At 37.8% G+C, this 27,976-nt stretch overlaps 1 protein-coding gene across 42 annotated transcripts in view; it reads right to left on the bottom strand.

Moving 5' to 3' along the window:
* The window catches only part of EYA4 (EYA transcriptional coactivator and phosphatase 4), a 296,334-nt gene that overhangs the window by 54,556 nt on the left and 213,802 nt on the right, over positions 1-27,976 (bottom strand). For 18 of the 42 annotated variants that reach the window (XR_002811047.2, XR_002811046.2, XM_070223895.1 and 15 more), the window contains 3 exons: positions 12,885-13,009; positions 11,478-11,546; positions 3,039-3,131 (listed from right to left, as the gene is read on the bottom strand). Coding sequence is in view for 40 of the 42 variants with exons in the window: in XM_070223895.1 (XP_070079996.1) it covers positions 3,039-3,131; positions 11,478-11,546; positions 12,885-13,009 (287 nt within the window). In the remaining 2 variants the exon portion in view is untranslated. The remainder of the gene's footprint in view (positions 1-3,038; positions 3,132-11,477; positions 11,547-12,884; positions 13,010-27,976) is intronic. The other 24 variants (XM_070223904.1, XM_070223913.1, XM_070223907.1 and 21 more) reach the window with 2 other exon arrangements.

Genomic DNA, 27,976 nt, shown 5'->3' with positions numbered 1-27,976 from the left:
AATTTAAAAAATGTTTAGAACTTTCAAATCAACTCAAAGAAAACAGGCTTTTTCTACCACAGCGTGGACTTTGAATGTACATTATATAATAACAATAGTGTTATTCCACAGGAAATTCACTCTGATTCATTAGTTCACAATAGTGAATACTCTCTTTAGCAGAAATATAGTTAAATGAGGCTTAATTCCACACTTTTTGGTCTCTTATTTCTAAAACTTCCCTTTGGCACACTCAAGACTTGGATGATAATAATCAGTTATTGTCAAGATTGTAAAACACAAGGCTTTTCCAAGTAGATATCAAATAATGAAAAGAAACATTCACTATAGCAGATTTTATTAAATAAGCCAAAGAGCAAAATTATTTCAGAAAACAACCCATATACAGAAACACAAATCTAAATATATACGATGCTTCTTCCCTCTAATGAATGAATTTAGACATCGTTAAAATAATGTACCCATACAGTATAAAGGCTCATCCTTTATAATTTCCTATAAATGTCTGTATGCTCATTTTCCAAAGAGAATATAAAACCTCTTGCTCAGAAAACTAAGCTGTTCACCTAAAACTTGGAAAGTTTATGCTTCTTAACTAAAACTTATACATTTTATTCTAACTCATAAATCTGCAGATAACTGAAAACAATAACAAAATTTCACTAAAGTGAGTTGAGGTTATGCTGATCAAAGCAAAGACTGTTCCTACACAGGGCAGCCCAATGTCCAGGATGATCGCTGGAACATGCATAATTCCATGTACAAATATGAGAGATCTTCCTTTTATTCCCCATGGCTGTTTAATTAATCAAGAAAAATTACCCAAAGCACTCAACACTATACTCCACCACTTCTGCATACAAAAGTAACAAAACTGTTTGTCTTCAAAATATCCTCAAAATTAAGTAAAACAAATTTTTAAAGAATATGATCAGATTCTCAGAGGGTGGTGTCAAGCAATTTTAAGGTTTTACTCTTCTTATTGTGACACCTTAGATCAGTGACTCTTAATTGGGTGGGAGGTAGGGGTTGATGGATGGGGTGGGTGGGAATTTCACCTGCTAGGGGACATTTGAAATGTCTAGAAACATTTTGGTTGTCACAACTGGGGGGTGACATCGATCCTGGGAGAGATTATAGAATGCTGCTAAACATCTTATAGTGCAGAAAACAGCTCCCTCGTAATAAAAAATTAGCCAAATTTTTAATAGTGCTGCTTTTGAGAATCTCTGATCTAGATCATTACTGTCCACAAGAACTTGGTCTATGGTGTTGGAATTGTTCTATATCTGAGTTGTCCAATATGGTAGCCACTAAAAAAAAATCACATGCAGCTATTAAAGACTTGAAATGTGACTAGTGTGACTGGGTACAAAACTTTCACTTTTACCAAATTTTAATTGGTTTAGACTTAGCCACAAATGTCTAGTGTCTACTTTATTGGACAGCACAGCCCTAGATAACAGTAAAAAAAAACTGGAAAACTATTTGTATAGATAATATGAGTGCACTTCAGACAGGATGACCGCTCACACCTATCTGTTTTTCCATCTTTATATTTTCCCATGAGGTATCACAGAAAGAGGAACTACACTGATCAGGACACTGTTCTGGACTCTACACCAGTGACCATCTGTGAGGCCTTGACTGCATGGCCTTCACCAGTGTCAACTTCTCTGTGCCTCTGTATTCTTGCCTGTAAAATGGATCATAATCTCTGAAATTCCTTCTGGAGCTAACATTCTATAATTTTGTCATTTAGTTTTCAATTAACTTGTGGTACCATTTAAATATGTTAGCAATTACTTAATAATACCATTTCTTTCCTTAAAAATGCGTCCACATGCATTTACTTGGCAGAAAGTTTACAAGTGTTATAGTAAGTGAGTAATAAAGAATGTAGAGCAAGTTGGTACCTATTTATCTCCTGGGAGGCAGGTGAATTGCTAGAAAGGATATGGATTAACAAGTAGAGTCTCTATGCAAAGCGTATGAATTATAATTTCCTTCTGTTTGGAGTACTAATGTTTATGTGAATACATGGCAACTACTTTCAGTGTGAGCTCATGAAATGGGATCATCTCTATCTATAAAAGTCAAATAGATGCTCTCACGACATTATCCTCAAGGATATAACTCAACTCTTCTTACATGAAGCACACCCACATAAAATACTTGTACACGAGAACATGAATACATGTAAAACATATTAAAGTAGAATAACAGAACTGCGATTTAATTAACGCAAATACTTTCCTAGGTTTAATGTTCCTCTTTCTGCTCTACCAATTGCTGCTCAGGTTAAAAAAACAAAACAAAACAATCAAAAAAACAAAAAAAATTCCTTTCACTAGATAATAAGCCAAACAAAATATTGTAACTTAAAAAAAACTTAACCAAGTCAACTTAATGCGCGTCCTCTGTGCCCACCTGGGAGTTATCCGGCATTTATATTTAAAAAGGGTGGATGTTTCAAGACACGCTATTGTTCTCTTTGAAGCGTGGGAGTGAAAGTGGTGCTCTGGAGGCTGGCTCTAATGCAACCAGCATGGCTCTCCCTCAGCCCATTAACCTTTAATACTTGTCACTCAGCTGCTTACATGGGAGGATTTTTTTAAACCCAGAGAGGAAACAAGGTTATTTAGAAGGAATCAAATGGATAGTTTTACATCTCGAATGTTGGAGAGAAGGCCGTTTTTATGTCATCTAAATGGGCAAGTTGAAGGAACAAAGTCAATGATTACAACCTTATTATTAAATTAAACATGGTATAAAATTATTACGAAGGAAGACAACTCTGCTTATTTCTAACACGAAAGTTTGGGAATTGTTTCGCTGTCAACTGGAAATCCAAAAATGACTCCAAATATAACTTCTAAAAATACATAGTTATATGACAAATAGTTCTCAAAAAAAGTGAATTGATTGCTAAATTTATAAAGCCCCAAGTTCTCACAGCTCTGGTTTAGGCGGCCTGTTCGTGAGGGGGATTATGTGTACCCAATGTGTACGGAACAACACACGAGCTTAGGCTTTACCTGACCCAGTAAAGGTGTCAAGCGCTCCATCTCCAGTCGTGGTTGTGGTTTCACTGCTGTTCAAAGGCTCTGTTTTGACTGCAAGGAGAGACACTATGCAGAAGAATAAGTACATGTGAGTTTTATTTCTAAATTTATATCAAAGCTGCTGACTGTTCTACTCGTGGGTTTTCTAGCTACCATGGGCATGCAAGAGAAAACTGGAGAAGTCGATGAGGAGAGTTTTGTTAATTTAGCTTCTAAACGGGCATGCATTTGTAGAGGACCTCATCTAAAAATCCTCTGCCTAAGCTAGTTCTCTCGGATCTGCCTTTGAAAGGCAGTCAACCTTATAAAGTGAAACAGCAATACTCAGCTTTGCATTTTTAACTCACCCAAGCACACACTGATATTATAGTCAAAAGGCAGAAAAAATGAATCATCAGTCTTCAGCACATTGAATCCAGATCGTAACAGAGAGGTTTGCTAGCTTACATATTATTCTTCCCGAGAAGACATTTTAAAAAAATGATTGCATAAGAGTCAGTGGAGGGATATGCAGATACAGAAACCACAGGTGTATTCCCATGATGGGTGACAAAAGAAGCACTCAATAAATTTCTGCTCTTAAAAAAGATTAGAGCCATGAAGTCTTGGGCTTTTTATTTTAGTGGCATAACAACTTTTAATGCGTTATAGAGATAAGTGTCAAATAAGAGACGATTTCTACAGCAGTCAGTATATCTTTTGAAAACTCTTTAATCTGTTATTTCTACTTTGAGGTGGTATATCTTGGCAAAATCCTCTCTTGGCAATGATGTAGCCTGGCACACATTATTGTCATTATTAGACGCAACAAGTTGGGAGAGGGAGGCAGTGGAAAAGCCTCAGCCGGGTTTGTCACACCATATTTTCCCTGTGTGGGCAAAGCTCTGCTACATACATCACAGCAGCGAGGGAATGTACTAAATTATTTTCTACTTAACACCTCTTACGTTTCCTGGTCATAAATAGAACGATACAGTTAAGTAACTTAGAAGCAAGCAGAAAACCATAAAGAAGAAAGCTGAAGACTAGCCAGTCATGAACAAATAGGGCAAAAAGAATAGCGAGGTAACAGCGTACCCACCAACCAAGCCAGGCAGCAATGTTACTCTGTTAGGAAAGCAAGGAATTGATGGAGGAACACACAGTAACGATTATGCTTTCTCTCCACAGGAACGGAAGTGACCGGACCCTCCCTCAGTGTGCTCTGGGGCTAATTTAGTATCCGTGATTTAATAATGTCAAGAAGTTTGCTGGAAGACTTGAAGGAAAACTGTAAAGGTTGGAAAAAGGAAGAAAAGAAACTTGCACTACCTCTGCTAGCAAAAGGGAAATTTAAGGTTGACCTTGTTTCAATAGCAACACTAATCTGAGGAGTAGTGTCTAACTATTCGAATAATGATAAATAAGGAATTGGGGGTGACTACTGGAAAGTGTTATTTGTACAGTAGTCCATATTATGTCAGAGCTGACCACTAAAAAATTATTTCCTACTATATAATTATTTATGGAGGATGGAGGGCTTACCGGGGGCTAGACTATAGTAACCCTTCAAACAACCCTGCTGGGAATGAACCACTATACCCATTTTCTACACGACGAAACTAAACTTCAGGTGGGCTGAGGAGCTTGTATAAGTTTCACAGCAGATGATAGAGTTAGGATCCGAATTCAGATCTTCAGCTCTAACATCCATGATCTCTCCACCCCAACGGGCTGCCTTCAGGGATGACAGTGGCTTATGTTCATGACAGAGACCCTTCACAAAGGCTCAGAGAGTGGTAAGAAGGGGGTTATCTTGTAGACAGTAATTAGGAACAACTTGTTAAAAATGAAAACTGCAAAATATGGGAATAGGCTACTAAAGTATGTTTTCCATTTCTTCCTCATGAAATATTTTAGAAGACAACAAGAAGTAGCGAGTTTGAAAGCAGATAACCACAGCACACCCTTAAAAGGTACTTCCTACATTCCAGGTGCTGTTGCTGTGCTTTATAGATATGAACTCACTCACTCCTCACGACAATCGGATGAGGTACATAATATTATCATCTCCATCTTTCAGATGAGGAAATTGAGGCATGAAGAGGTTAAATGACTCGCCTTTAGTAAGAGCTAGAATTTGAGACCAGGAGGTGCAGTTTCAGCATCCAACCCTCCCAGGCGGAGCCAAGTGTTGAAGAATTCCTTTCATCTGTATAAAGATGCTCCAGAGTGTGACGTAGATGGGTGTACAGTCTACTCTCTGTGACTCAGTGTCCACATTTGACTCAGGACTTTTATGACAAAAAGACATAAACCAAAGCCTTCAGCAAAACTAAGACAAGCGACAGTTTCTGGGAATTTCCAGATTCTGCTTGTGGCTGAATTCCTACTTAAATGTGCCTAAACCCATAAACAATGTTTATAAAATACATTTATCGATACCAATAGCAACATATATTTCACTTGTGAATTGGCAAGAGGGGAGCAGAAGGTGAGCTGTGTCGAACAAAACTGGTCTAGAAGCCAGACATGAAGGCGAGTTTTGTTACTTTGGATCCCAACTTTGAGACTCGATTTCAAAAACTTAATATTGGTGTTGATTATATAATCTCCCCAGCTTGAATGTTCTGGGTGGTCAAAGGAGGAGGAGGAAAGGGAGAGAGAGTTTGTGGTTGTATTCATTATACTGGAAACAGCTCTCATTAAAATTTTAAAGGTCTGCATTTAGTCAAAGACAGGTTCATTTTACTGAGAAAAGGCACTAGGGATATGAAGAGAAGCATGAATACCAAGATGTGTTCAGTGTACTAAAATGCACGGATTTTAAAGTAATAATTCGACAAACAGATACTAACATTAGGGGGAAAACAGAGCACATTAATGTAAATTTATTTTACATATGGAGGTAAGAGAAGAATAATAGGAAAAGAGTGGATATTAATTATACTGCTACAGAAAAGAAACTATTTTCACATTGGCGAATATTAACAAACACCTCAAGCTCCAGGTAAGACACAAAGTTATTTTGGCTTGATCTTATACGGAAAGTAATATTAGGTAATAATAAATAATTTGGTTTTTTTCAGGGACAGAAACTCAAAAAAAGAAGTGAAATGGACAATCCTTATACGATAAGTTCATTTATTAAAAAGGTGTTAGACTACAAAGAAGTATCCTAATATTTATAAAACAAGTAACTAGTATAAAGTAAACATTATAATAATTATAGTTAAGTTTGAAAACTGGAAGTCACTTTCAATAAAGGTCTAACTAAATTTGAAATGTACTCCATTTTCTTTTGTCATGCTTTTGTTTCCACTCCTTAAATTAGATATACTAGATACTTTTCTAGTGGCAGGAAACTTTTCTTTTCATTAAGTATGTGCATGGTACTATTGGAGAGATGTTTGTCAACAAAATAAATCTAGTTTTATGCATCTTACTATTTTCTAAAACTTGTAAAATCCTCATTCAAAATGATTATCAGTGTATAGTCATGTCATGGTCAAATGTATCTTTTCTTGCTGTATTTTATTTTTCTTAAATTAATACAGAGGTTAAATAGGGCTTTAAACTTATTTTCAGGACAATGTTCAAAATTATTACATGCTATAAAATGGAAAGGATAACCTTCTACTGGAGCAAACTATCACATTTTTCAACAAAATTCAAGCTTACAAAGTAAATGTTTTGATTTCAAAAGCAACAATCATATTTTAATGTCCTAGGTTAAAGAATTTTGTGGTTTTATTCTTCTGCATGCTCAAAATAAGTGAGTCAGGGTTCATATAAAAGTGGGATGAGAAAACCATACAGAGTACTTTGTACAGAACCATTATTTCAAGGAATACTGTACTGTGAGGTCCCCGCCCCACCAGCTGTCCATTTCCAATTTGGATGTTTTTCGTAGAGCCAAATAGTAAAAAAGAAAGAAAGAAAGTCCAGATAATTTTAATATATTGATATGATTGGATTTTATTTTTTACCTTTAAAAATAATTGCTATCTATACACTAAATTGAGATTGTACCTGATTACTGACAGGTGTCAGCTATGGCCACTAAATTACTTATTTCTCTCTTGGCATCCCAACCTTCATGGACACCCTCATACACATATTTCCAAAGCAAATTTAATCTTGTCTCCTCAGATTATCTTTTGAGCTCAGATATAACATTCGTGTATATTAATTATTTTTGGAGAAAGTCTGCCTTATCATAACTCAACATTCATGCTCATTTGTTGCAATATCAGACTCAATCCTTGAAAGAGAAGCTGACCCAAGTCATTTACATTTTACATTTCATCTTCAGAGATCTGCGTTTAAACTGATGTCCACTTAAGAGACTATCTACATCTAATTCCAAATATCCTTCTTTCTGAATCACAAAATCATACACACTGACTTCGAATAGCTTAGGGTCTACACAGAATTTCAGGATTTGTTAAATCAGGAAGGTACGATTTATAACACTGCAGGGGCGCAAAAAGTATTGCCTACCAGTTTAATAACTGGTGCAGCCTATGATTTATGTTTGTTTAAATCAATATATTCACTCAAAACCCTATGAGCACCAAATGTCTTTCATTCCTTAATATCCGTAAAGTATTTAATCGTGTAAAATACTTTGATGAAGCAATTTATGGCTTTTATTCCAAAAAGAATATCTAAAAAGAGTAGAGCTACAAGAGTAGGTAGCTCTACTGCACAAATGCATAACGATCAGAAACAAATCTATCACATATGAGTTACTGATCTAAATATTAAACATTCTGGAAGATTCTTTTCTACAATATACAGATTTTAAATGTAGAAAATGCTATAAACCTGATCACAATGTCTGATTTGGGTTCCCCCAAGCCTTCTCTTTGAAGTATTTACTTAATCCCCATGTAGAATCCAATATTCCTTCCCTCTGCTGAGCACCCACCTTGGACACACCATGCATTCATTATTTTCTTGTCTCTTTCCCTCTGCTAGACTTTTGGTCCATTGATGGCCAGTATCATGTTCTATAGGTCACTGGGTTCCCATTTCCTAGCACTGAGCCTGGCATATAATAGGAACTTGATACATTTTAATTGGGAATGTGAAAAGTCACTCTATCCTAAGCATACCCAATAGACCTCCTAAGTATTTTTGTATATAAAGTATAGCTAATCGTGAATCTTGACACCCTTTAGCAAATGAGAATCTTACCTTTATCTGGAAGTAACTTTTCATAGGACTGGCATGCATTTACATGCATGAATAGGCATATACATAAAGTGCGTACGCTTCACGTATAGCATCTATCTACATCTATATCAAAGGTCGACAATTGATACCCCATGACCAAATCTGGCCCTTGACCTGTTTTTATACAGCCTGTGGGCTACGAACAGCTTTTACACTTTTAAACAGTTGAAAAATATCGAAAGAAGAATAAAATTTCGTGACATGGGAAAATTTTATGAAATTCAAATGTCAGTCTTCATAGATCGAATTTTATTTGATTACAGCCAAGCTCAGTCATTTACGTATCATCTGCAGCCACTTATTCAACTCTGCAATAGCAGAGTTGAATAGTTACAACAGAGACCATATGGGCTGCAAAGTCCAAAATATTTACTACCTGACCCTTTACAGAAAAAGCTTGTTGACCACTGACCTACATGCTAAGGAGTGATTGCATTTATCCTATTTTTACTGGTGGTTCTACACTTTAACAATTTTACAAGTGACAAAAATTTGAAAGGAAATTGTAAGTTCCAATATAAGTCTGTAGATGTACTTATATGATTAGGATTAAGGTGTCCAAACATTTTAAATTACTTTAAGTAACAATGTAGCATATTTAAACACCATCAACATAGACAGTATGGTAGGATCTTAAGGTGATACTATCAACTCTGTCGTAATAATAAAAATGATATAATTAACATTATCTTTCTGAACATCTCAAAATTAATGGAAAGATCTTGAAAAGCTACTAAATTAGCTTTTGCCTTTTGTTTTACTATAATAATTGTATGAAATGATCCAATTCCAAAATGAAATCCAGGACTGTAAACAAAATAGTTTCCTCTCAATGGGAGAGATTATGCACCAAATGCTTACTCTGTGTTATAAGCACCCGACATGGAAAAGTCATTAAAAACTTCATATCAATATGCCTCTGAGACTATATCGTTAATAGTCAAAGTATACCTAACATTTGGTTACTAAAAGTTTGCCTTCTTTGGCCAGTTTACATGTTTTAAATGCAGAAGAATTTATTATATGACTAAACACTGGAGAGTCTTTTCACATGATGCATGTTTTCACCTTCCTTAAACAGGTGTTGCCTAGGGGCCGGTCTCGTGGCCGAGTGGTTAAGTTTGCGCACTCTGCTTAGGTGGCCCAGGGTTTCACCGGTTTGGATCCTGGGCGTGGACCTAGCACTGCTCATCAAGCCATGCTGAGGTGGTGTCCCACATAGCAGAGCCAGAGGGACCGACAACTAGAATATACAACTATGTCCCAGGGGGCCTTTGGGGAGAAGAAGGGAAAAAAACAAAAAAGACTGGCAACAGATATTAGCTCAGGTACCAATCATGGAAAAAAAAAACCTGTTGCCTAATTATTATTGAATTGTTAATCAAAGAAAGGGAAATAAACTGGTATTTATTGCTAAGCAATTTACATACTTTATCAAATTTAAGACAGAAGCTTTGCCAGGGAAATGTTATTATTATCCTTCTTTTACAGAAAGGAATTGAAGCTCAGAGAGATTAAGCAACTTGTGTAAGATGACACAGCTCATAAGTGGAGCGCTAAGATCCATGGTCCCCTTCATACACAAGTCCTTGCTCTTCCCACATGGCCACACAACTCTTAACATTAACATTAAGAACCAGGAAAACCTGATTCTTAACATTCAGAAAAACGTTTCTGGCTGAGATTAGACGCAAATTACTAAATATTCTTTGTACATATTCACTGTTGTAAAGTTGCCTGCGTTACATTAATACTGGTTTAGAACAAAACAACAGCCAGTGAGCTAAGAATGTTTTTTTACATCTTAAAGGTTTAAAAAAAACCCCAAATTATAATATTTTGTGACATATGAAAATTATATAAAATTCAAATTTCAGGGTCCTTAAATAGTTTTGTTAGAACCTAACCACACTAATTCATTTCTGTATTGTCTACGGCTGCTTCTGCACTCCGGAGTCATTGCTGAGTAGCTGAGGCACAGATGGTATGGCCCACAAAGCCTAAAGTATTTACTATCTGGCTTTTTACAGAAAAAGACCCCTGAGTTAGAAGTAAGAGGAACTAATTGCTGGCAACACCTTTTTTTTTTTTTTGCTGAGGAAGATTCAACCTGAACTAACATCCATGCCAGTCTTCCTCTATTTTTTAGTCTGTGGGCCGCCAGCACAGCACAGCCATTAACACAGAGCTGTAGGTCTGCGCCCAGGAACCAAACCCGGGCCGCCAAAGTGGGGCACACTGAACTTAACCACAAGGCCACTGGGGCTCACCCTGGCAACAAAGTTTTTAAATACAAAAAGTATATTTTAAGCGTAGAATTGAAAAAAACTTGAAACCAAAACTATAAAAATATAAGTAATGGGCATAATGGAGCATTCCTCATTCACAGGTCAATAGTTTAATTTAATCTGAGACACAGCGAGGTCCAGCCACACTGTGCTTTTCTGAGAGCTTGCTTGCAATGCTCTTTTCTGACGGGTGGTGAGGTCTTTTTAAGCCAAAAAGTGGGTGGTAACACTGTAGTATTACACTATTTTTTTATTTTTCCATTTTGTTAGATATTAAGGTTTGATTTAGGAAAGGCTGTTTATACTTTTATATATATTATATATGAATGTAGTAAATATTGATAGTTCAAAACATTTTAAGAGACAATATTTATAATTTTAAATGTATAAGCTTTCATCACTAACTTTTTAAATGATGGGATTTTAAATGCTAATGCTACTATAGGTACTTTAATTGGAATATTCAACAAAGACTGTAAAATAACAAATGTTTTTTCGTCATGTTAAGAAATTTTAAGTTATAAAAGTCCATAGGTTATGGAGATGATTGAGTTTGCATGTTTGCACAATCTGCTTCCTGTGCTCTGATGGACAACTGCTCTGATTGTGCTGAATAAAACACTTAATAACTGACAGATAGAAAAACAATAGATGCACCCATTTGTGCAGAACTATGAAAAATCTAAGAAAAGAACACTACTGATCTAAGGAGTCTAAAATTAGATGACCAGTTGAGGAGAAAAACAAAGCCAACTGTTATCAATAAACTAAAAGGCACGTTCAGGTCTCTTTTTCACAAGCACTGAACACAGAAAAGAGGTGCAGACATGGAAACAGCAACAGAAAGCAAACCAGAAGGGCAATCCACACACACAAACGCATGCAGTGTACCATCGAGTCATACTTGTTGCGGAAGAGGGGACGTTGCAACTCAGCAACCAGTCTGCAGTGTTTAAAACAGTCATGTTGTCCCCTGAGAACAGGAACAGCATAAGGATTCATTGTCTGAACGCCTGCTCAGCGTACGTGAGTAACCTCAATGCTTGCACTAGTTTCTGACCTTTTCGCCAAAATTGTAACTGTACTGGCTGGCTTTCCGTTTGAGTTTATTAGGTCTGTTTTAGTTCAGTTAAATATATACACATGATGAGGGGTGAACTCAAGGTCTGAGCCCAGAGTGCATGGGTTTTTTAAAAGTCTTACTATTTGTACCCAATTTAAGGTTCTCCAGGTCATCACTAAACAATCTTATAAATTTGCAACCCTTTAATTAATTAGCCGAAATTACAGATGCATGTTTAGAGACAAATAAACATTATAAACAAGGAAAATGTTAATCTACAAAGGGTTTGGTGTAAAACATTATTAAATACAGGCAAGTTGCAATGCACACAACTTCACAAAGAAAATTTTAGATTGCACAGTTATTCTAAAGTCAGTGGGAAGAGGTGTATCAATTTCATAAATAGTTATGGAAAATCTACAAGAAAATATGATGTGGCAAATGCTGATATCTAGTAACAGGAATAGTTTATGAATAAAACCAAATTTCATATAATTTTTATGACCAGCAACTAGATGTACAAAATTTAAAATTTAAAATGATGGTTAGTAATTTCAATTGCAGCTTATACATCATATGTGTGTGTGTATATAGTCTCTCTATATACACAGGCTGATGCAAAAATCAGATCATATTTTCTGACAGATTGAATACATTTTATAAAAAACAAGAGGGCAGAATATTTGAAATAATAACTTATTGTTGCCATATGCTGTGGCTAATCAAATGAGAAAGTATCTGTAAAAAATTCAATTTCTGTTTTAAATACATAGTGGATATAATTCTCTTTGAAAAGAAAATGCAGCAGATATTGATATTTTTCTATTCCCAAAAGCATTTTTAAGAAAAATTTGGGGGTAGCCTTTCTCTTACGGTTCAAAATAAAGCCAAATACTAGGATAATTTCTTTCTTTTTTTTTTTGGTAGGATCAGAGCACGAATCCTTTGGCCACATTTTCTACATTTTGCAGAAGATTTCCAAGGGCAAATATGAAAAGGAAGCCTCGCTGATGACCTTGGAAATGTCACTGGGAGGACCTGTTCTCTCTGAGTGCTTTCAGCCAGAGCGGAGTGAGATTCACACACATCAACAGGACAATAACAAATCCATTAACTATACATTCCTTGGATAGAACGCTGACTATGTTACTGCTAATGAGATATTTACTTATTAGCAGATCCCTCACACGTGAAATTACAGCAAACACTGAGGTGTGATTCTGGGTGTTCCTGGGGTGGGACACTTACCTCCTGTCCCATTCGTGGTGACTGATGTGCTGCTGAGACTGGCTTTCCCCAGCTTGGAGCTCCCAGGAGTGTCACCACCTCCAACAAGAGGATGCGGACTTGCAAGGTCCTGCATTTCCATAGACCTGTGAGAGCAGGAGGCAGCAGGCAAAAGCCGCGATTTCAGGCAGGATTTCTTAATAACCTACCTATCTTATTCTACCTTATTCTACTGAGCACACAGGTGAGCTTACAACAATAAAAACCAAAACTAAAACCTAAGACTTTATTAACCAGGTGAACGTGCTGGTCCATTAAAAACTTAAAAATAAATAAAACTTTCATGATAGTTAAGCTTCATAATTTGTTCGTTATTTGGTAATCTTACCACTATGCTATGTAATAATATAAGAAATATCAACCTAAACTGCCATTTAGGTTGATATGGACACCCTCCCTCCTATACTGATGACCTCTGTATGTAAACACACAGAAAAGCTGAAAATATTTAACTCTCAAAATATGACATCCTCCAATACCAGTGAGGAAGAAATCAGTAGCCAGAAATAACATATAAACTCAAAGCCAGAGTAGAAGCTTTTAGCTGACCTTGTTGGCCTAGAGAGCTGAAAACTGAGCCTAAGCCCTCAGGGTTAAGTTGTTACATCTTTAATATCCATTCAGGAATACAAGACTTTGTCTTATGTCTGTTTTAGGGAACGTTCTGGAGTTGAGAACCTAAATAAAACTGACACTCTTGAAAAGAAAGTCTTTTTTTTTGAAAATGAAATCAGAAGATTTGAACATTATCACAAATGTGACATGATTGACAGTTATAGTACATTAACACTCAATCATTATAGAATACACATTATTTTCAACATCTAACCAATGGACTATATGCTGGGCCATAAAATAAGTATCATTAGATTTTAAAATAGAAATCTTACAGAGCACGGTATCTGACCACAAAGAATTAAATTAGAAAGCAATGATAATGACATAAAATAATCCTAATATTTGAAAATTGAACACCACACTTCTATATAATCTATGACTCCAAGAAGAAATCACAAGTGAATGTAGAAAATATTTGGGATAAAATAATAATGAAAACCTTGAACCACCCCCATAAATACAGTCAGCTGATCTTTGACAAAGTAGCTAAAGCGACTTAATGGAGCAAGGACAGTCTCTCCAACAAACGGTGCTGAGACAAGTGAGCACTCACACGCAAACATGCAAATCTAGACACAGACCTTATACCACTAAGAAAACCTAAATCAAAATTAATCATAAACCTAAATGTGAAACGCAAAACTATAAAATTCCTAGAAGATAACATAGGAGAAAGCTAGATGACTGGATATGACCTTGGTTTTTAGGTACAACAGCAATGATACAATCCATGAAAGAAATAATTGATAACCTGGACTTCATTAAAATTAAAAACTGCTCTGCAAAAGACAAGGTTAAGAGAATTAGAAGACAAACCATAGACTGCAAGAATTTATTTGCAAAGGACACATCTGATAAAGGACTGTTACCCAAAATATACAAAGAACTCTTAGAACTCAACAATAAGAAAACAAACAACCTGCTTAAAAAATGGTCCAAAGATCTCAACAGACACCTCACCAAAGAACATAAACAGACAGCAAATAGGCAAATATGAAAAGATGCTCCACATCACATGTCAACAGGGAAATGCAAATTAAAACAACAATGAGATACCACTTCACTATCTATTAGAATGGCTGAAATCTGGAACACTGACAACATCAAATGCTGGTAAGGATGTGGATCAACAGGAACTCTCACTCATTGCTGGCGGGAATGCAAAATGGCAGAGCCACTTTGGAAGACAGCTTGGCAATTTCTTAGAAAACTAAACATAATCTTACATATGATCCAGCAATCACATTCCTTAGTATTTACCCAATGGAATTGAAAACTTGTGTCCACAAAAAAAAACCTGTGTACAGATGATTGTAAGTAGCTTTATTCATAATTGCCAAAACATGGAAGCAACCAACATGTCCTTCAGTAGGTGAATGGGATAAATAAACTCTGGTACCTCTAGACAATGGAATATTATTCAGTGTTAAAAAGAAATGAGCTATCAAGCCTAAGACATGGAGGAACTTTAAGTGCATATTACTAAGTGAAAGAAGACAATCTGAAAAGGCTACATATTGTATGTTTCCAAATATAAGACATTCTAGAAAAGGCAAAACCACAGAGACAGCAAAAAGATCAGTGTAGCCGGGGAGGGTGGGGGGTGGGAGGTGGAGAAGGGATGACTAGGCAGAGCATAGAGAATTTTTAGGACAGTAAAAATACTCTCTATGAAATTATAATGAAGGATATATGTCAATATACATTAGTCCAAACTGACAGATTGTATAACACCAAAAATGAATCCTAAGGTAAACTAGCAAAGTGGGGATATTATCCATTGTCAATGTAGGTTTATCCTTGGTAACAAATGTACCATTCTGATAAGTGATGCTAACAATGGGGGAGGCTATAAATGTGTTGGGGCAGAGGGTATATGGGAAATCTCTGTACCATCTTCCTCTTAATTTTGTTGTGAATCTTAAACTGCTCTAAAAACTAAAGTCTTTAAAACAAAAAACCCCATCAAATCAAATTTTATGGTATGAAAATAAAGCAGTGGTTAGTGAGAAATTTTTAACTTTAAATTGTTACATTAGAAAAGGAGAAGAGTTTAAAATTTGATCTAGATTCCACCTTAAGAAACTAGGGAAACAAAAGCAAATTAAATGCAAAGTAAGTAAAAGGAAGGAAAGCATAAAGAGCAGAAATCATTGAAACAGAATATCGACGAACAGCAGAGACAATTTATAAAGCCAAAAGATGATCATTAGAGATACTGTAGATATTAAAAAGGATAAGGGCATATTATGAATAACATTATGTCAAAGAATTCAGTAACTTAAAGTCAGCAAATTTCTTCAAAGATACTACTTATAAAAACTGATCCAGTAAAAAATAGAAAGCCAGAATATTCCTATATCAATTAAGAGATTGAATTCAGGGACTAGCCCCATGGTGTAGTGGTTAAGTTTGGCACGCTCTGCTTTGGTGGCCCAGGTTCGCAGGTTCGGATCCCAGGCATGGACCTACACCACTTTTCAGCCATGCTGTATATGCTCCACATATAAAGTGGAGGAAGACTAGCACAGATGCTAGCTCAGGACGATTCTTCCTCAGGAAAAAAAAAAAAAGAAAGAAATTGCATTTCTAATTAAACACTTTGCAAAAAAAAAGAAAAACCTTCAGGGCCATGAGGTTTCCTTAGTGAATTCTTCTATATATTTATGGGGAAAGGTGATCTTTTATAAATCCTTTCAGAAAAAAATAGGATAAAGCATTTTTCACTCCACTGTGTGAGACCAGAATTACCCCAATCCAAAACCTGACAGAGACAATTTCAAGAAAAGAAAATTATGAATCTATATTTCTCATGAACATAATTGAAAAAATTTAACAAAATGCTATCAAATGAAATCCAGTAATAAAAATAATAATATATCATGACCAAGTATGCTTCATCCCAAGAATGAAAGGTTGATTTAACATTTAAAAATCAATCAATGTAATTCAATATATTAACAGAATATTCTTTGAATGGGAGTAAAAAAGCATTTGACAATTTTCGTCATCCATTCACGACACAAACTCTCAGCAAACTAGAAAAAGAAGTATTATTTCCCCACCTGATAAAGACCATTCCTGAAAAATCTACAGTTTACATCATATTCAATGATGAAATATTCTTTCTCCTTAAGATCAGAATCAAGACAAGGGCATCTATTTTTCCCCACTTCAAGACAGCATTTTACTGGCAGTATAAGAAGTTAAAAATAAACAAATAAAAGGGATACAGTTTAGAAAAAAAGAAAAATACCTGTTAATTCACAGATAACATAATTATTTATGTAAAAAATTAGGAGAAATCTATCAAAAAAAACCCCACCTAGAACTAATGAGTGAATTAACCAAAGTTACAGGTACAAGGGCCTTGCCAGCACTAAATAAAAACATGAACCAAAAATATCCAAAAACTTCAGTCAAGGCCTCTCTAGCCCAAATACTGAAATATCAAAATAGTGGCTGTTCAGGAGGTCGGCAGTTGGGCTCCTCATATTCCTCTCCAGCTCCACTCAACTCCAAGAGGAATGTGAATGCTCAGACCCTCACCTTAACTGCCAGACAGAGGAACAGACTTAGACGCTCTGGGAAATAAACAAACAAAAAAAAATCCCAAATATTATGCTTTAGTCTCTACTGAGTTTTTGCACATAATGTTCAGAATACTATAAATATTTTGAGTCAGGAAAAGAAGCAGGAAAATGTGACCCCTAGTGGAGAGAAAACACCGTAAGTGGAAGCAGACCTGTAGATAACCCAGGTTGTGGAATTAGCAGACAAGGATTTAAAATCTATCGTGAATACATGAAATAATTTACAGGAAAAGATACACACAAGGTATATACACATCAATATGACATATATATAGAGAGATATATATCTCTCTCTCTGTATATACGTATGTGGCATAGATATATACATATATAATACATATAATATGCATATGTATATAACATGTATTATATAATACCTATGTGGATGTATCTATATATTACACATAGAAGAGAAATGGAAACTCTAAAAAAGAACTAAATGAAAATTCTAGAATGAAAACTGAAATAATATTAAATAAAAAATACCCTTTGGACATACTTAGCAGTAAATTAAACTATGCAAAAGAGAGAATCTGTAAAACTGAGGCTACTCAATAGAAATTACTCAAACTGAAGCAGAGAGACAAAAAATTTGGTAGAAAACATTGAACTGAGTACAAGCAATCTGTGGAATATGATCAGAAAACAAGAAAGACAATGAGACAGGATAATATTGGAATAAGCAATGGCCAAAATTTTTCCAAATTTGATGAAAAACACCAATACAAAGATCCTTGAAGCACAATAAGCATCAAATGGAAAAAATAAAAAGAAAACCACAGCAAGGCACATCATAGTCAAATTCCAAAAATAAGATAAAGAGAAAGCTTTGTAGCACCCAGATAACAAAAGACACATAGAGGGCAATATTAAGATCCAAAGAAGAGTTATCTGCAGCACACTCCTGATAACAAGCTTAATGACAGTAAACAACGAATGCTCATGATTTCATTATCTCCTATTGGACCCACCCAACAAAAAGACTTTTATTTAATTGATCAGAGAAATTAAGATTGCTTATTACACACAAAGCCCTGTCACAGGTGCTAGGATTGCTCAGTGAAGAAAACATGGGCCCACCCTCACAGCCTTTATGATCTCAAAGAGAAGGCAGATCGTGTGCATGGAAAGTTAAAGTACATTAAGTGTCCACTGAATGGAGCAGACAGAAATTAGTGTAAATATAAAGAGTTTGGAAAATTTTCTCAGAAATTATTAGCTGGGTGTTGATAAGTTCAAAGAAGGGGTCCTGGGAGAAGCATCTGGTCAGTGGTATTGCTGAAGCTACAAGATAGCACAGGGGCTCATGGCCCATTTGGGCCACATGCAAGATGAGGAAGCAAAGGAGGTCAGTCAGGAACGAGAGGATGGAGCACAGACCACAAAGAGGAGTAGAGAGGAGACAGAATATGTGCTCCCGCAAAACAAAAGAAAAACAGCCTTGGTATTTTATATGCCAGTTCCCAGGAAACTGAAATGCAGTTATCTTTACAATAAGTCCCCTTTGCCTGAATTTATTTTAGTAGGTTGATACTTCCTATAAGTAAAAGAGCATTTAGAGAACAGACATGCATTATGGCTACACACTACAAGCAAGAATGTTCCTGTACTTCCATTTGCATGTTTTGTAATTAACTTAATTCTAAAACTTCAGATTCTTTCTAAGTTTAGTTTACATAAAATATGATACATAAAATATAAAATTTACCTTAGATTTCAGAATTTACCTTAGACTTCAGAAGAAAATGATTAACGGGTACCAGTTGTTACTGAATACACATTGTATGACACATTCTATGCTTGATACTTCATATATATTATTTCCTTTAACCTTTACAATCACACATTGATTATTTTATTTTTTTCCCTGTTATTTCCCACATTTTATAGATGAAGAAATTGAGGCTCCAAGAGGATACACAGCATGCCCAAGATCATTTAGGCAGAAAGACTATCACCAGAATTTGAACTCATGTCTACCTGTTGCCAGAGCCCAGGTTCTTTCTATCATACAGAGTACATTTCCCATTTTAAAAAAGTGACTTTAATCCTTCCACACCATGAAACAAAAATCAGAAATGCGGATCACCGCAATAAAACATTCTAAATGCTTTTCAAAAATAACTAAACTTCATACAAGCATTTACTCTGCCAAATCTACACTAGTCATTATCATATTTAAAGGTGACTCTCTTTCCTCCCAAGAAGTCTATTTCAACCCCTTTTTAGTGGTGCTTATGTCATAAGGCCATTGAATACTAGCAACTATCTGAACAACATAAAAAATGAACTTATCCATTAGCACAAAAACTCATTAAAAAAAATAAAGAAGAATTGCAGGTCACATGAGATGTTTCTTGGTTCTTTTCTGTGATTCCTCTGTAGCACAGACGGAATTTATTTCCAATGGGCTGAGATACCCTCTTCAAACGCAAGGAAGAGCAAGCTTTACATTTGTGCATTTTAGAAACTACTTCAACTCAGAAACCATGATTCCTTCTGCACAAATCCTAGTAATGAGTCACAGCCTGTTTATTTACAGGTGAGATTCCACCAATTCTTCAGGACCCAAGAAATACAAAAGCATCCTAGACTTTCAAAGGCACTCTCTCTCATGCCAGCTTTTCCTCTTTGCATGAAGTGAATGGTATGTAAGCATGTCTCTTTGTCCCATGTTCTCAGAGTCCACCTAATTAGCCAATTTTCATTTCGACCAAACTATGAGTTTAAGGGCAAAAATTCACATATTTGCTTTGCTCATAACTTCCTTTTCTATGTAATATAAGTCTTAATTCTCTTTAGCTGAAAAGCAGGAATAATACCACCAGCTTCCACTTAAATAATCTGAGTGTAAGAGCCATGAGGGCAAGCATTGTTTTCTGTTGTGCTCACTGTTTTTTCCCTGCATTTAGAATTGTGCAGGTACTTAGCGGGAGCTAAGGAATGAATAACAAAACAAGAATAGGAAAAATGTAGATGACGTGACTTGAGTTCCTTGGAGTCAACTGTAGCCTAGTTCAGCACACACTGCTTGAGCATCTACTATCTTCTAGGGTGGGTCCTAGGAGTACACAAAGTATCTTCCAAGAGCTAGCAGGCAAGGAGACAGGCAGGGGGAGACAAGGATTAGTTTTCTAACGCAAATGTGTCTGGAAGTTTTCATACCTGCAAGTACAGTGTTAGGTCTCCCAAGTGAGCGAGGTAGGAGGTATGTGTATGCATGTGAGGTGGGGGAAGATGCTCTGCCTGCTACAGAAAGCCACTGTGGAGGAAAACGATAATAATAAAGCAACTTGGTCAACTTAGACCAGATGCAAGTCATGGGCATGTCGCTACTAAATTCCAGTTCTCCCTCTCCGGAAAAAGCACTGGCCTTTTAAAAACATCAGGTAACAATGCCAGGCCATCTTAAACCAACACATCTCGGATTAGGATCCAAGAAACCCTTGTCACAGCCACAGACTCAGCCAGTTTCTCCCCTGGCAGTAAGACTGGGTGATGTGGATCCTCTCTGCAGCATGGTGTCTATTTCACTGGTCTGGTGGACAGACAATCCAAGGAGGCCCTCATTAGCCCATTTCACTAGACATGGTCCAAACTGGGTTCCACGGCAGAGAAAGGGAAGTGTAGGAGGAAGAAGACCCCTAAGGCCAAGGATGAGGGAAGTGGGCTATGCATAATGGGAGCTGTTCTTGCAACGTGCCAGTGACCTCATGCCTGTCCCTGAGGCCAGCATGAATGCTTGCAGTGCAAGTGACCTGTCTGCCAGGGTGACCTCAGGCCCTGGAGTAATAGCAAATAAAGCCCTGAACACACTGTTCTCTGGACACTTTTACAGTCCCTCCTTTCCAGGGTTCACAGCTCTAGACTTGAGACCTGCACCACTGGCCCTTTCTTCCCTATGACTCTAACAAATTATTCAGGTAGAACATGGGCTCCCCACTCAATAAGCGTGAGTAAATATTTTTAATATCTCTAAATATTTAAATATCTCTAAACTTAGGTTTTCAAAGGACCCTCTTAGCTTGAAGGCAAAGAAAAAAATCCAATGAATTGTCCAAGCATTATTTGAATGGTAGAGGACTCAAGTTTCTGTTAGATCAGTTACAAACCATGGTTAATGAAGCAGGAAATTGTTTCCCTCTAGCAAGTAGTAAAGTCATAAGGCCACAACCAAAACATCTAGTGCTATTAGTTATACCAAGAAATGTACGGACTCTTTTTCTAAGAAAAAACTCTACCAATAAGGATCAAACATTTTACTGGATGAATGAGGATTTTTCAATACTAGAATTTTGAACTAAAAAGAGCAAAGCATTGACATATGTACAAAAGAAAGACAGTTCCCTATTAAAATGATGCAATTTCAGGGGCTGAAGAGGCATTTAACGTCCTCAAATGCATACCATTCCATGGGGCCAGCCCAGTGGTGTAGTGGTTGAGTTCACACGTTCTGCTTCAGCGGCCCAGGGTTTGCTGGTTCAGATCCCAGGTGTGGACCTACGCTCTGCTTATCAAGACATACTGTGGCAGGCGTCCCACAAGGAAAGTAGAGGAAGATGAGCACAGATGTTAGCTCAGGGCTAGACTTCCTCAGCAAAAAGAGGAGGATTGGCAGCGGATGTTAGGTAAGGGCTAATCTTTCTCAAAAAAACCCAAAACATTCCATGGTTGAGGCTATGAGCACAGTGCCAAGAGCCTGTACTGTCAACTCAAACCTGGGCTCTGAACTCCATCTCTACTATTTACCAGTGCTTGGACCTTAGGTCAAAAATAGAGACAATAATACCCACTGCAGGGTTACTGTGTGAATTAAATAAGAATGTACACACAAATTGCATGGAATTTGGCATATAGTAAATCTTAATAAACGTTAGCTATTACTACCATCACTTCTACAACACTGCCAATAAATGCCTGATTTGTCTAAGTGAAAACTCATAGTTCCAGGAAAATCGCTTTCTTAAGAGGCAGCCTATTTCCTTTTCAGATCACTCTTACTATTAGAAAGTTTTCTATACACGGTTTCCACGGCACTTTGGCGCTCGAAGACATTTAACCCATTGACACGGGTCAAGTCTAAATCTTCTTTCACATAACTGCCCTTCGAACGTCCAAGCTGGCTGTCCTGACCCCCAGCCTTCCTCTTCCACATCGGGCATCTCTGTAACCTTCAGTCCCCTACGCCATTTCAAACTCCTTTATCTTCCTCATGTTTTCTTCTGAGGAAACTCCAAGCATCTTCTTAAACTGCGGACCCACAATCCTCTCCTCCAGGCACGGTCTAAAATCCTGTATGGCAGGGATATTACAACCCTCACTCTGGGCCCGTCAGTGCAGCCTGAAGAGTACATCAGCTTTGCTACCTGACACATCACAGTACTAACTTATGCTGAAACCCAGCCAACCAAACCCCTAAGTCTTTGTCCACGTGATGCTTTAGAGCCCTGTTTCCTCCCAGACACAGCACATGCAATCGGCCTTTGGAACCCGAGTGAACAGGTTTTCATGTGTTGCTCCTAAAAGCCACCTTGTTGGACCCAGCCCATTGCTGCAGCTCGTCCTGCAAGATTCTGATTCTGCTGGTCAGCATACTCTTCCCTGTGCCATGACACCCATACACTTTCTCAGCATGCCCTCAATGCCAAATCAAAATAAACATATTGGCTAGGCCAACGTCAGGGACAAGTCTAGAAGAGGGTACCAGAGGTACATGTCCAGATTTATATCAATTCTTCGGGAATAGTTACTGAGCTGATGGTGGTACCATCATTCTGTCTCTATTTTTCTATCGTCTCCTCATAAATATATCAAGAGCACTTGACATACACCTTATCGAATTTCATTTGGACTAAGCATAATGCATGCGTCTGTTCCTCTTTTCTGGTATTGCTGTCACAAATGACTACAGGGCTATTCTGCTGTCTTCTGTTTGGAGAACTTCTGCTAGATTCTTGAGATCACAGCCCCCTCTCTAATTATTTACATTCAATTATCTGAGAACGTAATTTTAGAACCAACAATTCACAAGAAGTTCACTGGCCTACGGTTTATTATGTCACATAAAGAAATAATGAAAAAATGACTTCTCTTAAGCAAATCTGATGGTAAAATATATATAAGGTATGTGTTTTATTGGATAATATGGATTGGAATTGGGAACATGAATTTAAGTGTGTGATGTACTACGTAGAAAAAGTTAATGGGTGTGTGTGTGGACAGTTTTCCAAACATCCTCTCGGGTTTACAGGTTCTTGAAATAACCCTGCGAGGCTACCACAGACAGGCATTCCGTGCTCTCTTCCTCTCTATGCCAAGACATTCTGTATCTTTATGAGGTTACTCAACCCATTCACTTTGAGCGCAAGGAAGTTAGCACCTGCCACAAGGGATCAGAATGTGAAATGTGATGAGAGAGCCCTGTGATAAGTGTCCGACCTTAGCAAACAAAAATAAAACCTCCGAGAAAAAGATGAAGAAAATGCAGCAATATACAGACCAGAGTACCATGTGGCTCTTAATGCAAGCAATTAAAACTCCACTTGGTAGGAAGCAGGCACTGAGGCCGTGTGCAACTCATGGAACGGCAATGCCAGGAGACGTCAAGGAGCTCTCCCACCGCCCCATCCTTATGACACTATAACATGATAGTCTCCATTAAAAAAAAGTCAACCAGCCATCTTAGAGATAGGATCCTGGGGCCCATTTTTCATCTGGCACAATGCTTCACGGAGCCGGTCCAAACACAATGCAGGGCCCTTGACCTCAGCAGGAGCTCAGCACTCTGATCTGTGCCAAAGAGCAAGATGAGAAATGGGGCTGGTATAAATATTCATTGGGAAGTTACGGCCAACCTCCTCACCCTGTGTGTTTAGTGCAACTCAAAACTGCTCCACCTGGTGCCTTCTGGCTCCCTCAAGTCTACCAGGGGCTGGCAGCTGGAAGGCAGGCTGAGCCTTAGAGAGCTTCTCATTTGCTGCAGCACCAGAGGGGCAGGCAGGAGGGACGACAATGCATATGCTGGGATTCAATTACAGGGCTGTCTTTTTCCCAGGTGGGAGGCAACACTGACTGCAGAGAATTCCACGCTTCCGTCTGTGGAGCTCCCTTAGGAAGTGATTGGTGGTTTGCAAATGCTGGGGGTGTGAGAGAATGCACCACGGTCAGCCCCCAGGATGAAAGTCTTGGCAAAAAATATCAAGCAAATAGAATATTTTGTTAGGCTCATGTGCAATCTTTACTTTCTTCTTGTTTTCCAAAGTAAAATCATTTTGCAACTTCTGCCTGGAAAATCCAAATGGCTGGCCCTAAATTCTGAAATAAGTTGCTCGTTAGCCTGTAAGATGTAGGATGGGAGAAGCTTTGAGATGACCCTCCCATGAATCTCACTGCCAAAAAGGTTATTACATGTTATGTAAACTTAGATGTGTTCCAACCAGTAACATTTAAGGGGCACACACAGTGCTCTGAATCTAAAGCTCCTGAACAGTTTCTAAAAGCTTGACAAAAATACCTACAACGTAATTTCTTCTTTACAATAAAATGTCATAAGGTCATTCATTTTTAGGACACCAATCTCAATAATCTGTTGTCATCTGTCGGTGCTGAAGGGGGAGAGGGTGCTTCATATTCCACTCGCTACAAAGCAAAGTTCACCAAACACAAAAGTAAGGCTGCACGTGGAATGGTGAACTGGCGTCAACTGGATTATTGCTATATGAACAGTTACTGTGCTAACAATAACACATATTATCTATTTGTGTTAATATCTATCTATTAACCATATTGTCTATTTATTAGAGTAGATATGTCAGTGCTCTTACTTGGACAAACTTATGAGGTGGGTAGCTTTATTTTTATTATGTACTTAAAAGAAAAAAAAAGTTGCATTTGTTTTTAACTTTCTCTCTCAATTCCACACTTGCCCTGGAACAGCCTACTCACCTCACAGCAGTTAGAGTGAGCTCTTCAATAACCAACTCAAACCAAGTAAGTCTCCGGCTCAGAAGCCTCTACTGCCTCCGCATCCCTCTTAGAGTAATTCCCAATTCCTCTAAGGCCTCTAAGGCATACTTCCTGACAGGCTACACAGATGCCCCATTTCTCCCACCTCCTTCATGGAGCTCCTCAGTCCACTCCATCCCACAACCCAGCCTGCCTGGCTGATCTTCAAACACGCCCAACAGGCTCCCAGGGCAGTGTTCCTTTCTCCCTGCACTGGATGCTCCTCTTTCCTGGAATGGTTCCCCCAGCCATCCTCCTTGTCCTGTTTCTCTGCTCAAACATCCCTTATTCGGAGGGCCCTTCCCTGCCCTCTTTATAAATAGCAACAGCTCCACCCAAAAACTGCCTACAATCCCGTTACCCTGCTTTATTCTTCTTCAAGGCAATTATCTCCTCCGACATAGTATCTATGAATTTACAGGTTAATTGTCTCTCCCTCTGGAATGTACACTCCATCAGAGTGGGGAGCTTTTGTGCATTGCTGTGTCTACAGTGCCGAGAACTGTGCCTGGCACAGAATAAGGGTTCAATGAATAGTCACCGAACCTGTGGATACATTTTCCAGGAATTTCAAATGACCCATCCAGTCTTGTTACCTAGGCTTTATCCTACTGCTCAATATTACTAGTTTCCTGTGGCATAATTTTATTATTTTTTAGAATGCATTTTTTGATAATTAAAAAACATGGCTTAAGTATAAAGAATTTTACAGTTTGATTGACAGAGAAGATGTAATATTTTTCATCCTTAAGTGTGAAGAATAGAATAATTTCTTAATTATTTAATGAGTGCCTAGCATGGATCAGGCACTGTGCTTCCTATAGTTTTAGTAAAAAAACAGTTTTACTTGAAATTAAAATTTCAGGTATTTTCTTGAATTCTTTGCAAAATACAAATTTTAACTTAGGACCACATTCAGGCTGCTATAACAAAACATCATAGGCTGGGGGGCTTATTAACAACAGAAATTTATTGCTCACAGTTCTGGAGACTGGAAGTACAATTTCAAGGTGCTGGAAGGGTTGGGGTCCCTGCTGGTCCACAGCTAGCACTTTCCCACTCCGTCTGCACCTAGTGGAAAGGGCTGGGGAGCTCGCTGGAGCCTGTTTTATAAGGGCACTAATCCCATTCACAAGGGCTCCACCCTCAAGACCTAAGCACCTCTCAAAGGCCCACCTCTTAATATCATCATCTTTGGGGGTTAGGATTTCAAATGCACATGAATTTGGGGAGACACAAACATTCAGACCATAGCACCCAGCAATGAGGTAGGAAGTAAAAATATTCTATTTTCGGTCCCCAAATAAATAATTTTTTGAAACCTCAGTGGAACATAATATCTAAAATCTCTCCTAAACACACACATAGGCACACACCTAAAATATAAATAATATTCTCTTCTTTAAAATATTTCTGAAATCTACCAACTCTTTGGATAAAAAGGAAAAAAGACAGTCCCATTTAAGTGATGAGAACTCAAGAGGGCTAGACAAGGTGACTAAGTTCATACAATGGTCACCGGAAGAGCCTTCCTCAGACCTGACGAGGAGCCACTGACTAGGCTTTGAAACATTTAATTGAGGTTCCTCTCATTATTTTTCCTCTTTAGCTGCTGTATTATCATTACTCTTCTCTTCAGGACCCAGAATCTTCAAACTAGAGTCAATGATGCTTCGTATCCTCTTTCTCACCTCAGAGTCAGCCTGCCTCCCCTTCAATCAGTACCACAGAGCGTACGGAGTCACCTCCTCCTACTTACTAACCTAATGGGCTTTTTGGTGTTTTCTTTAACTCTTACTTTGACCCCTCTTTGGCATTTCACAATGTTCATGCCTTCTCCTCAAGCTCCCTTCCTTCTAGGCTTAACTAATATTTCTGTAGTGGTACTGCTCCCTGGTTATGGGTTTGCCATCTTCCATTTCCTTTTACCTAAAAGAATACTAATCTTTGTTCAGGTATTCATCTCTCACCAACAAAGCTCAGCATCTCAGGGAAAGCGAAATCCACTGTCGGCTCCAGGAGAGGGCAGCCTAATTCCTCTCCCGAGTTAACGACAGGCTCCGGAATCAATAGGTAACCATATTTGTGCCAATGGGACCCAAGGAGCTCTCCGCTGGAGACACCTGGGTAGCTTCCTCCTCACTGTTCTAGGAGAGCTTCCCAGAATAGCTTCCAAACTGCATCTTTAGCTGGATGAGAACGAGGGAGAATGTGGTGCTGATTTCTACCACCAGTCATTCTATGACCAGAGGAGAAACTGGCTTAAGGCAAATTCCAAACTGTGGATGGCAGAGCAAAATGAGACAAAGGAAAACTGGTTTCTCGATCTTAGCGAGCTCCTGGATCAAACACCCTCGAGGCTGTCCTACCTCTGGAATTCCAGTTATGTGGACCAATAAATTACCTTATTGTTTAAAGCTAGATGAATCAGCTTCTCTATTACTTGCCCTTGAAACCATTTTAATTGATACAACTACTCTTTCCTGGTTTCTTGATGTCACATCTGGCCATTAATTTTCAGGCTTCTTTGTGTGTCATTCTTGTCCTCTTAACCTTTTGATGTCCTTAATCTTGGAGCCTCAGCCCTCATCTCATTTCACTTAGGTAAGCACCCTTCTGGGGAATTTCCACATGTATTTATGTCTCCAACAACTATTTATTGTTGATCAATTCAAAACCCATTCCTCCTCTTGTCTTCATATCTCTTTTAAGTACCAGATCTTATCTACAATTCCATATTGGTCATCTCCGCAGGAATTTTTCACAGACTCTTCCAACATTATATGTCCGCAGCTAAACCCATCATCATTCCTTTCGCACCTACTCATCTACTCTTAT

This window comes from Equus caballus, chromosome 10, assembly GCF_041296265.1.
Source record: "Equus caballus isolate H_3958 breed thoroughbred chromosome 10, TB-T2T, whole genome shotgun sequence".
Classification (NCBI taxonomy): Eukaryota; Metazoa; Chordata; class Mammalia; order Perissodactyla; family Equidae; genus Equus; species Equus caballus.
This window is presented reverse-complemented; position numbering and strand designations above follow the sequence as displayed.